The sequence below is a fragment of the Aulonocara stuartgranti genome, assembly GCF_965226115.1.
Source record: "Aulonocara stuartgranti genome assembly, chromosome: 14".
Lineage (NCBI taxonomy): Eukaryota > Metazoa > Chordata > Actinopteri > Cichliformes > Cichlidae > Aulonocara > Aulonocara stuartgranti.
In genome coordinates, this window is record NC_138950.1 from 33697975 (window position 1) to 33710902 (window position 12928).

The 12928-nt window shown below is 40.2% G+C and overlaps 1 protein-coding gene across 1 annotated transcript in view; it reads left to right on the forward strand.

Moving 5' to 3' along the window:
- acsl3a (acyl-CoA synthetase long chain family member 3a) overlaps window positions 1-10763 on the forward strand; it is a 49121-nt gene extending 38358 nt beyond the window's left edge. The window contains exons 9-15 of the mRNA XM_082503487.1: window positions 2064-2203; window positions 2310-2482; window positions 4569-4643; window positions 5090-5281; window positions 5729-5843; window positions 7948-8105; window positions 8197-10763. Of these exons, the coding sequence (XP_082359613.1) occupies window positions 2064-2203; window positions 2310-2482; window positions 4569-4643; window positions 5090-5281; window positions 5729-5843; window positions 7948-8105; window positions 8197-8354 (1011 nt within the window). The 3' untranslated portion in view covers window positions 8355-10763. The remainder of the gene's footprint in view (window positions 1-2063; window positions 2204-2309; window positions 2483-4568; window positions 4644-5089; window positions 5282-5728; window positions 5844-7947; window positions 8106-8196) is intronic.
- Window positions 10764-12928: the final 2165 nt, after the last annotated feature.

Here is a 12928-nt window from a genome sequence, read left to right on the forward strand (position 1 = left end):
TGAATGTCATCTAACAAGCTAGTTGTATTCAATACAGGATGCACTCTTCTCTCCCTCTCACTCACATGGAGACACCCCCCCCCCCCCCCACCCCACCCCCATCTCCCAGTGGTCGTAGTGTAAAGGCCAGAGGGCCCCAGTTTCTGGAACCATTCACAGCTGTAAACAGAACGTGAGAAAGCCCCATGTGGTTATCCCCACGACACGCACACACATACAAATTGTTTGCTGTGATATGACAGCAGGCGGCTGCATGGATCCTGTGTCGACTTCCTCTCTCACTGCTTCATGCACACACGTACACACACATGCACAAACCCAACAGGACCAGCTGGTTTTTATTGTTTTTTTGGTGGGAGGGGGGTTTGTTTGTGCCCTTTCCCCATTTCACCATGTCCAGCCTTTTGTCGACACTGATGTAGATGATGAAGTGCTCTTGATCTGTGGGTTTCTGTTCTCTGCACCACAGTCCCTTTGGTAATACAAATTGATACCACTTCCCATGATTGACATTGCTCTTCCTTGTACCGTCATGTTCCTAGTACCACTTCAGCCCATTTTTAGCAAAGAAGATATTTGTTGTGAATGTTGGGCTAAGGCATTTTGGGCATTGGAAAGAAGATAGTTTGAGCTGATATGACTGACAGTGGCTTAGTTACCCAGTATTAACAGAGAAACATGTGCATTCACTAGGACCTCCAAGTTTCTGGCCACCAGGCAGATTGAAATGTGATACTTCCTTTTTTTTAGTCTGTTCTTGGACTCCTGTGGAAAAATATCTGCATCCTCTGCTGCTTAATGTTCACCAGCTCATTTCTAAGTCTGTCTGTTGTTTGGTGCTCAGAAAGTACTTCAGCTGAAACTTAGTGTTAATCAGAATAGAGATGAATACAGATGCTCATTCTGGTGATAATTCTCCTGTAATGTATCAGTGAAAGCTGTTCCAAGGAAGTCCTAAATGTTTTGCTTTGTCGCTTATCTGGCATATTGTTATACTTTAAACAAAGGAGCTCAGAAGGAGCTGCTTTAGCTCACCTGGTTGAGCTGCTGCCACTGCAGGGGCCTGGGTTTGAGTCTGCTCCAATCCTGTGTGTCGTCCCCCTACCTTCCTATCCAACAAAGGCTAAATGTCAAAAAATAAATATAAAAAAAACAATCTAATGTTTAGGGCCACAGTTAGTAGTGGGTTTACCACATGGTTTTGTTTATTCCAAAGAGAGATTCCTTCTTCTGGTTTGCTTTTGTTTTGTTTGTTTTTTTAGTTTTGTAGGTCACATAGAAATTAGAAACACATTAGATATCCATTGGGGAGCCTTATAGTTATGAAACCAGAATTGAAGAGCACACGTGCATGTGTGCTTGTGTTGATCTTTTCTTTTGTTTTATAAAGTTTCTTAAATATGTGATTTGGGGGTTTTGAACACATTAGTGTTTAGTCTTTTTTAAAAACCTCCAAAGCAGGGACCATATGTCTAAGCCCACCCAACATGAAGGTTAACTCCTATTGTCGTCCTGTGACAGGGATATTGCTATCAGTGTATATGTTGGTTTAGATGTCAAACATTTCTGCACATTGATGCTGAAAAAACATGCTTAGGGTAACATTAGAACCGGTGTCATCGCATAGTCTGTCCAGCAGAGTGTGCTCCAACTTACAATGGCTGGATTCTTTTCCGTGCTTTCAAAAAAACTTTAATAAACTCTCATTGATTTATTTACCAAATGTTTCTAAGAAAAAAAATATTGGCTTAGATATTTATATTGCGATCTTTTTGCACCATATAAACTTGCACTGGTCTCTAAAATCCAGCATTGCTCAAGTTCTGCTTCGTGCCAGAGTTCAGATACATACTACTCTTCATTGCTCTGACTCCAGTATAATCACCTTTAATAATCACCACAGCTGTAAGTTCACTTATAGATTAACTATAAAAATTACATTTCTTAACCATCATTTTAGTCTTTTCTCTGTATCTGTATCAGTCTTAACTGTTGCTCTTATTGTTACCTTTTACATAATAATGCTCTTTTTCTTTTCACCCTGTCCCGCCTCCTGACTTCAGGAGATCATGGACCGTATCTATAAGAACGTGATGACAAAGGTCGAGGAGATGAACTGTGTTCAGCGAACACTCTTCATTCTGGCATACAACTACAAACTGGAGCAGCTCGCCAAAGGATACAGCACACCACTGTGTGACAGGTATGGAGACTTATATCACCAATTACTGTTGCATTTGCAGCTTGGACTCTCAAGGAATATTTAAAAGTCATAATTTCTTCATGTATTTCCTCCTTTGTTCATCCAGACTGGTGTTCAGGAAAGTCCGCTCTCTGCTAGGAGGACGGACACGGGTGTTGCTTTCAGGTGGAGCGCCACTCTCAGCAGCCACGCAGCGTTTCATGAATGTGTGTTTCTGCTGCCCAGTGGGTCAAGGATACGGCCTGACGGAGACCTGTGGAGCTGGAACCATTAGCGAGTGTGAGCATGAATGGAAATCTTACAGTAGGCATGCCTACTGTAAGATTTGTAATGTGTGAAATTATTTTAGTTTGAAATGTGTAAAATTTCAAACCACTCACAAATTAGAAAAACGAAAACATTTTATGTCATTAATTTTTACCCCTCAGCCCTAAAAGGCTGATGATGTATTGTCATCACCCCACCTAGTGAGCGGATGGGATGGACACCCAAGTTGATGAATATGAAAATTGATCAATCGAGAGTGAGCGGATGTAATTTTTCTAGCTTATACCAAAGGTGCATCTGTTAAAAATCTCAGATGAGTTCAAATCTCTGTGACCTCAACCCATGTCAAGGTCAGAGGTCAAGTTTTCTGAAAATAACCAAGGACTTTAATATTCATACCACAGGTGTAGCTACTCAGAGTCTGAGTGTTAGCACTGCCGGTCATCAGTATTTTTAATGTGAGCTGAACACATTCAGTGTAAAATTCCTGTATCCTATTTGGCAACAATCAGTCAGATCACAGTTCCCATCTGTCTTGTGCAAATGAAAAAAATACACTCACTTGTGAGTTTATTAGCTTCAACCAGTTTAACTAATTCAGTCCAGTACAGTCCTGTTTTTTTTAACTGTTTTACACATGCTTTGATTCAGCTGTATGATCACCAAGTGTATTGGTATCATTGTGACACACTCACAGTTGTGCCTATTATTCTGCTGACCCTATTTTTATAAACGAGGCTAGACTAAACAAGGGAAATGCCTCACTACAATGGTAGTAGACTGTAGTAGCTACTGCTAGGTGTACCTAAAAATCTCAGCATAGCTAAAGCTACAGACCTCCTTTAGTGAACATAGAGGGAGAAATAATTTTAAGGTCACATTTTACTATTGTGCTTTATGGATACCGAAATGGGCAGCGCTACTGCAGGTTACCCTGTAAATCTGCAGGGCATTTAATAAAGTCACAGACAGGACCCCCGCTTCATAAACAGCTGGAAGCGACACTCCAAACCACTGTTACGTTATGCTTAGTCTGTGTGCAGTGGAAGACAGACAAACAGAGGGACAGACACTGTTTATGTACAGTATTACACTTTATTGCTGATTTTATCATGATATGTAAGAATAAAAATGGGATATTGCCAATATTTTAGGCATCCTTAGAATTTCACAAATCACATTTTTTCAGGCAAAATTGCTAGCTTGTTGTGTTTATTTGTTTATTTAACAGGGACATTCCATATTACTGGATATCAATGTGAATATATATAAGATGTAAACATGCTGGGCTTTAGTAAAGCTGCTAATTTACATCTATAGAGCCCAGGCACGTAACATAAAAATATACTTACTACCAGTTTTTTCTCAATTTTCCCATATTTTTCCAATCAAATCCTGGCACCCTCCTATTTTGTGGTTTTTCCCCATGAAATTCCCGTCAACTTCGACAGCCTGAAAGCAGAGATAAAAACAGGGGGAGAACACAAAGAGGGACAGAGGCCTTATAGCCAGGATGGGAAAATGGATAAGAGGAAAATAATTAGTAGATATACAGTGCGTGGGTTGCAGTAAACAAAAAAAGGGAGTATATTATCTGTTTTCAGCAGAGTGGTGTGGAAAAATCAACATTAGCAATAAGTCACGCTACACTGAGACCCTATCAAGTTTTTTAAAAAAAAAGGAAAGAGAAAAAGAAATGAATATGAAATTTTATGAGTTTTGTAAAAGAAAACAGAAGAAAGAGTGATAGTCTCCATTCCCTCATAAACATGAAGACCAAGAATGTTTCACATAACTACGGTGCCAATGTCTGTCCCAATAATCAGATATGAATTAATCTATCTGTTCCACTGCCAAAGCATTTGCGAAATGTAAGAAACCCTATCAGCCTTTCCCAGGCAGACCAGACCAACAGACCCATCAAATCCACTGTGGTCATCTGAGTCAGGAAAACACTGAGTTGCGAACACTCCTTAGGGATGGGGTTTCCATGGCGAGGGAGCAAGTCAGGTCGTGTTGCTATGGCAATAAATGTTGTGCCTAGATGCTAGTGTGCTCCCTGATATGTGCGTGTGTCTATGTGTGTTGTCTGTTCTAGTGTGGGATTACAGCACTGGGAGAGTGGGAGGACCACTGGTGTGCTGTGAGATCAAGCTTAAAGACTGGGTGGAGGGTGAGTGAGACTGGGAGAGGCACTACGCACATATACACACACATTTTATGATGGTATAAACACAGTCATTTGCATTCATATTCAAAAAAACATCAGTCTGCATGTTTTGTTTCTTTATGGGTCATCTTTTACACACATACGCACTTGATCCAACACTTTCTTTCACATTTCCCTGCCTGGTGGGACTTTGAGCATTGCTCTGTAACCTTGTAAGGACAGCACTGGTCTCTCCACTTTTTACGTAAGGAATCATAACTCACTTTCATTGCACTCTGTTGAAGTTTTGATACTTATCGAGTTGAGTTTATTCCTTGCAGAGTAAAAATAGAATTTTAAATAAACATACCATCTGATTTTTGGGGGGTTTTTGTTTCTCAGCAGTGTTATGATGTAGCAGATTCAGTCCAATAAATGTTTTTTCATTTCTAATCTGCTGATGCTTTTAGGTGGGTACCGTAGCACTGACAAGCCTTATCCCAGGGGAGAGATTCTCATTGGTGGGCCCAACGTAACGATGGGATACTACAAGAAGGATGCGAAAAACCAAGAGGACTTCTTTGTAGACGAGAACGGCCAGCGTTGGTTCAGTACAGGCGACATTGGAGAGTTTCAGGAAGACGGCTGTCTCAAGATCATTGGTGAGGAGGCATGAGGAGGTGTGTGTGTGGGTGGAGTGTGTAGAACGAGAAGGTCTTATCCTGGTTTTTATCGTCACTAAGTCTGAAGCTCACATTCTCATGCTGTTGCCCATGTTGTGACTCTCATGCTTGGTCTTGTTCCAGACAACCTTTCATCTCCACTTGCCATTTTTTAGTGTGTCAGAAAAGCTTTTAACAAATCACATTTTACTTCGCATCCTAGTATGATTTCACGTTTCTGTTTACTTCAGTGAGCCAGCCCCAGCCCCCTACTTTCCTCTTTTATCAAGATGTTCAGATGCAAGATGTTCATTTTGTTCAGATGCACACAGCTGAGTAGAAAATGCATCCTTCTATCTCACTTCCTCCTTTCTTTTTAAGATATATCCACATATATGCATGGACATACACACTTTTTACAGGCTGCTCCCTTTGCTGTGTTTCCAGATCGTAAGAAAGACTTGGTGAAGCTGCAGGCAGGAGAGTACGTTTCCCTGGGAAAGGTGGAGGCCATGCTGAAGAACTGCCCTCTGATCGATAACATCTGTGCCTATGCCAACAGGTGTGTGAGGAGTGGGGCAGTGAAATATTCATAAGAGTAGTTTACAGATCCACTGAAACCTTTATTATCTCTGTGGATCCTGTTCTTTTAGATCGTCGTATTGGTTTGACTTTTAATTATAAAATAGACCTCTCGCATTAGCTTCTTTCCATAATCTATAATTGTGAACATACCACGGCAGACCTAATGACATTTTCATGCTTTTCAGCATTAACTTTTTATTAACTCGCACGGTTGCTGTTTACACACTGCTTGGCTGAAGCTTTGCAACTCCCAGCTACACACACTAACAACAACAGCATCTTTTCATTAACTCCAGTTGCTGCTATAAACACCCTCAGTCAGCCGCAGCTTTCCAGCTCACAGCCCGACTCACATCATCAAGAACAACCACTCTCAGGACCCTCTGGCACAGATACAGATGAGGACAGAATTATTAGTTCCTCTATGAAAGTTTCTTTTTTTAAAAGAGTATTTCCCAAGTTCCAGTTAGAAGAACAAGGAATTTCTTACGCAGCCTTTCCAAACATCCTGGTTTTATTTTGTGTGCTTACAAGCAAAATTATTTTACAAAAACTACCAAGGTCAAAATTATTGATGCTAATAGTTAATTATGTGTTCTTTATGCTATATAATAGCCTGCAGTCTTTTGTTGTAGTTTTCAGTAAGTCAAACTCGTGTCCTGAACAATCCCAGCCCATTCTTCTTTGGAGAATCTCTCAAGCCCCTCCAGATTCGTACGCCTCTCCCTTCTTTCTCTAAATATAAGCAGCATCTCTGTGGCCAAAGAGCTTTACTTTCACTTCATCTGACCAAAGGACGTGCTTCTAGTATGCAGGTTTCCTTAGCATATTTCAGTCTGTCTTTCTGCAGAAGTTTTTTCTTTTAGCATTAAAAGTTTAAGCACATCATTGCACAGCACTAGTTTGTTCTGTGGTTCAAAAAAGGGTTCAGGGCACTAATAATAATAATAATAACAACTTTATTGATACTAATTTAATAATAATTGGTCATTTTTGTTTTTTCTTAAATGAGTCTGTTATTGTGTGCAAACAGAAATAATTGACATGTTATAAAGAAAACTGGTATGCTAAGAAATGTTACATTAAAAATGTTTTGCTCTGTTTAAAAAACAACAACAACACTAAATTCTGACAAAAACTTTAAATTTAATTGGTGGGTAATAATTGTGTCCTCATCTGTATGAATGTTACTTTGACATATCGACCCACCTTAACAAACTGAGGCTGTCAAAGCAAACCCTTCATGCCAAAGGCACTCCCCAATGACAGCAGTCCCACCCAGCAGGATGCAATTTGCTCAGGAATGGCTTGAGGGAACACAAAAAATAGCCAAAGTTGTTACCATGTCTCAGTCTTATTCATTAACAGCAGATGTACCAAAAAAAAAAATCCATTCTGCTGAAGCTGCAGTCCACAGGACACCCACAGGCCCACATCTGTGGCCTAAAGGCTCTAAATTGGTTGTAAGGTATAAGGGTGAGCATGAATATCTGTGTTAGCTATGTGATGGACGAATAACTAGCAAATGACAAGCAGAAGAAGATGAATGGACCATTTATTAAAGTTTTGGTTGTCTGGTGATCTGCGGTGCAATATTTTTCTGATTAAGCTCCATGTATCTGCCCTGCACGAGATAACAAACAGGCAGAGTGAATTAAGCTCAGATAACAACAAATCTGTTTTTCATTATTCGGTAGGAATAAAAACCTTCATTTTGTACCCTAAAAGTGGCAGGCCCTCCTGCTCTGTGTGTTTCCACAGATTCACGAAAACATTTTGTTTTTCTGATTCAGAACCTGGATCTGTTTCTGCAGCCTGAAATATTTATTCAGTTCTGGGTCACAGTGCAGCTGTTTGTCAAGCGATTTGAAGCATGCAATCTGTTCACACTCTCTCAAGCATGTAGTTTTTCCATCTCCTTACAAGGCTAAATATGCCACTCACTGACGAAAAGATTGCAAAGATTGCTCACTCTGGTGCTCCATTACCTTATTCGGCCCAGCGTCCACATCCTGAAGACCAGTTTAAGCTAATAATTGTTCTGTTTTTCTTTCTCTTTGACTCGTCTTCCTGCTCTGCAGTGACGAGACGTACGTGATTGGCTTTGTGGTGCCCAATCAGAAGCACCTGTTGGCTCTGGTTGACCAGTACGGTATCCGAGGGTCATGGGAGGAGCTGTGCAACAGCAAAGCCGTGGAGGAGCTCGTCCTCAGGGTCATTACTGAGGCCGCACTGGCAGGTGAGAAAGTCAGAGAAGGGGTTAAGCTTCATCTCAGAGCTGCAGACACAAGCTAGGTTTTACCAAGTTCATGTTTCTTCTTCCTTTGTAGCCCAGCTAGAACGCTTTGAGATCCCCCGCAAGATCCGGCTGAGCCCAGAACCGTGGACACCTGAGACAGGATTAGTGACTGATGCGTTCAAGCTCAAACGCAAGGAGCTGAAAACACATTACCAGGATGACATAGAGAGAATGTATGGTGGAAAATGACAGCCAGGACCAGCACAGACCTGAGACCAGAACAATACTTAACTCTGAAACACTCCCACACCCCCAACTCCCATCCTTTAGTCTGCAGTGAAAGAGCCACAGCAACATAAATCTGTGCTAAATCTTGTGGTTTCAAGGACCTCACAGAAACACAGATAAACCAGTTTTACAGAGGAAGCAGATTTTACTTGAATTTGTTGCAAAAGACGGGCTGAGAAGGTCTTTGTAAGAAAACATCCCTTGTGCCCTTTTTTTCCATCCAGGTGTGTGACCCTATTCCAGAGGACTTTATTGTTCCAGATGTGAGTTATGAAACAGAGCATGTGTAAGCTGGTGTTGTCTGTTGAACTCTTGTCTGAGTTGCCACAGCAGAAGCTCAGGTCGCTTGTAGCCTCGGTGCCTTTTACTCACCTGTCTCGAATTATGTGTCAAAATCAGTTCATTTTGATCTTCTTCTAAAACTTTAACTTCAAATTTCTAATTTCCTGCAGGTCAGGAGATGGTTAATTTTCTTTTCTTGTCTTTAACTTGTTTAGTGTTCTGTCAGTGGTTTATTTTGCCTCCCTCCCACAGTCAGACTGTGACTCCCACGCTCGTGGGGCGTCTCTCCCATCAGCACACTATGAAACTAAAAGCACAAAGTCATTTGAGTGCAATGAAACAGGTTGGTAATCAAAGATAAATCCTGTTATGTGATCTGATGATTTTTATGTTTCGACAATGATTTTAGTTTCAGAAAATTACCAAATTGTGACTAATAGGTCTTTTAAAACACTGAAGAAAAAGAAACAAAAGTGCATGTTTAGACATTCACTACAGTGATACAGTACACTTTTCAGTGGGTACTCCTTGTATTACAGATGAAATGACTGTGTAATCATTGTAGTATTGATAAATCATAATGCAATATGAAAATAGATTGCATCTGCTCCAGTAAGGCAGTTGATTACAGAGAGGATCTAAATAAAACTTTATCAGTGTGTGTGTGTGTGTGTGTGTGGGCTGGAGAACAAGCACATTTATGGAAGTCTGACTTTGTCTACCTTGCAGTCATTCTCTTTAAAGTTGTGTCATACGTGTTGTCTTTTGAATGGCCAAGTGTGTAGCTTCACGTACACAACCCTCACAGCCTTTTGCCTTTTTTGTCAATCTTGGCTGATCGGATGTTCCTCCTTATTCACACATTTCCATCACTGAAGCAAATGTGTCGGCTGTGTTTAAACTGAAGTTATATGATCAAAAACCAGGTTTGTAACTCGCTGCACTCCTTTGCTGCAGTGAGAACCTGCCTTGGTGAATGACACAACTGGATGAATGCGCCAGATACACGTGAGCTAACCTGATGATGCGATGGCTCTGTTGTGCAAACACAATATTTCCCTTTATGGAAACAGAAGTGATAGTGTAGGGCTGTTTTAGGTTATTTTCTATTCTACTCTTAGAATAGTTGCCTTGTATAATTTTGGGCAACACCTCTACATGTTTTAATTCACATGTTTTCTGTCCCATTGGCACAGTTGGATAAAATCAAGCACCTAGCCACGCAGTCTGCTTTTACAAGCATCTGTGGGAAAATGGGCCATTCTGAAGAGTTCAGCCGAGATATTCCAGAATCAGCTGTAAGTGGTATTACTACAGAGTGGAAGCATTTAGGCAGGACAGGAACCTAAGCCTTCTGTGGCATTAACATCAGAACAAAAACTGTGAGCTTCATGGTGTGTATGTGGTCCTCTACTTTGCCTATATCGTGTACATCATTTGAATATCTTTGTTAAAGTATTCCCTTAGGCTCCTCAGGGCTCCTCTTTCATTCCCTCAGTTTATATTTTACACAAGAACAGTACCAACATTTAGCGAGAGACTTTGGACCCAGCATTCAAAATCTTAAAAGACTGTGCCTACCTTTTCCCTAAAGTGAAGTGTTTGTTTTTGTGTGTATTTTGCAGCTCAGGGCCACTGGACCTTGAGTAGCCTGCCAAATAATCAACCTGTCAGGTGCAATTTAAAGTGTGTGCTAGAACGGGAACTAGTTGAGGCATCATGTGTCTTCCCACCTTTATTCCAAAATCACGTTAGAGAACTAGACCAAACCTTTTATGTAGGGCTTTGTTGTCTGTTGTTGTCTTTCTATACCGAGGTTGCAAGTGTAAGAATATGTCATTTTTATTATTCCTTCTTTTATTATTATATAACAAAGTCTTCCATGATTGCATTTGGTGAAAAGGGCACACGGGGCAGTGAGCCACACTACTTCCTGCATGTGCTGTACGCCCACCTACATGAATATTTGTGATTCACTGGCTTGCCTGTTTGAACACTGTAACACATCGCCCAGCCTAGTGATGAAAATTATTTATTCATAATTTGCCTTCTCCAATGAAGTAAATAAAGATTTATTTTAGTCTCCTTGTAAGTGCGTTTTATTTCCGCTATGGTCACCAAGTCTGACTAATTAAATTGAAAGTATTAAGCACTATCATTCTTTTGTAATGAGCACATTAGCCTTACTGGGTGTGGGGGTGATGCCTGTGTCACCAGACAACAGAGAAATGATGACATTTATTTTTGCCTGAACGTCAGCTACAGAGTGAAATCAGCCTCCACTGATTCAATAATGCTAATGATTAATTGGAACTAAATTCAATTCAACCATTAATGCTCAGCAGTCATTGGATTTTTGAGGAGTCACTTTGGAGTGTTTGCAAACTGATCCTTGGCTGTGTCTGGTGAAATCTCCTTTGGATGCCACGTTTTTAAAACAAATGAAGGCGCCCTTGAAATTAAATGACACAAACAGTCAGCAGGTCAGTCACATCACATGGAAGATAAAACTGCAAGGGGACCTTCATGATCTTTAACATCTATGTTAGCTTTGCTTTCTGGAGGGTCAGGCCTTTTATCTGAGCCCTATTTATTTTTGTTACTTTGAACATAGTAATTTTAATAGAATTTTACAGAAAGGGAGTTAAGCAGAATGAACTCTACTATGCGAAAGAGTCTCCCTCCATTTCTTCATGTTTTGCCAGATGTGCTTAGAATTTATTAAAAAAAAAAAAAAAGGTCTTGAGCAAAAGTTCTCCAGCTTTCTGAGGGCCTTTCAACTTTTTTCGTTGGACATTGGCTGCTTTTCAATCATTTTCAGTTCAGTCCTTGTACCTTGCACCAATAAGGTAATTTCCAGAGCTGTTAGCTAAAAAAAAATCTGACACATTGCTACATGGTGTGCAGTGTGTCCTGAAAAAGTTTGAGAAAACCGTTAAAGTGAGGACAAATGAAGTGACAGGTCTAAAAAAAGATGTTAAAAGTATCTGAAAGTTATGTTATCAATAGAAAAAATCCATCAAGTATCTAACAATGGGCCTGAGAGCACCTGCCTCTTTAGTGTGATAAATCTGCGCTGAAATCTTTTTAGAAATGATGTCAGTGGAAGAGTGACTCAGTGACTGGCAACGGCTTCAGCATGGGAATGATCCCAAACTGCCAATGCAATAAAAGCATACCAAAGCCCAGAGTGGAACACTATCAGCCGGTACAGCCCTCCTCAGAGCCCGGACCTCAGCATCACTGAACCAGTGTGGGATCCTCTTGGGATCAAGATGTCTGTCAAGAAGCCTTGACACTATTCCTGCTGATTACTCAAATAAATTACAGAAAGCTGAAGTTAGTTCAGGCTGTGTTGAAGAACTAAGGTGTTTTTCAACTGTACCATTGTTCTGTGTTTTACCAGCAGTTGTTATGAAATGGCTAAAATATCTGTAGAACTCAAAACTAGTCTTTGCTCCATGCCATAATCATGGTTATTTCTCGTATAAAGTTGCCCATTTGAACATCACGTTCTGTGCAGATTAACGTGCTTTTAGAGCTGGCCTCAAGTGACCACTTGAAAAACTGCAATTTTTGGCATTTTATCAAAACCTTTAATTTTCAACCCCAGCTTTTAAATATCTTGGGAATCTCACATGAATCTGCAGCGCTTCTCTGCCTTATAACAACTCATAATAACCTAATGCTCTTGGCTCTCTTTCATACATGATACATAAAGTAGAGCTATTTCCTTTAAGTGGCTGGTGGAGACCAAAGAAGAGACCAAAGAGCCAGTCAGTATTAGAGTTACACTATCAAAATGATCAGATACAAAACTCCAAACTAACAGCTCTATTGCTGCATACTGCAATAACTGCTGAAGGTGTAAAAATAGTGCTTTGCTAATACACTGATATTTTATACTTATAGTCTTCTTCTGCTACATAAAAACTGTTACTGCACTTGAGTATTAACTTTTTATTTATTTATTTACATATATGTTTAAGGTTACTCCTGGATTTTGAAGAGAACATTTGATATCTAAAACAACAGACAGAAAATGTGTTGGTCTTCTGAAGTGCATTTACATTTCAACCCTCTATCATCGGCTAAAATGGTTTTCCTTCTCAGCCTCTCTGATTATCTCATTTTAAACCAGGTCCAACAGGTGGAAATTATGCTAGAACAACAACAGAAGAACAGAACAAAGTCTGCAGCAGAACTTCCATGAGTTCCATGAGGTGAACCACTAGATTGAAATCAGTTAGTGG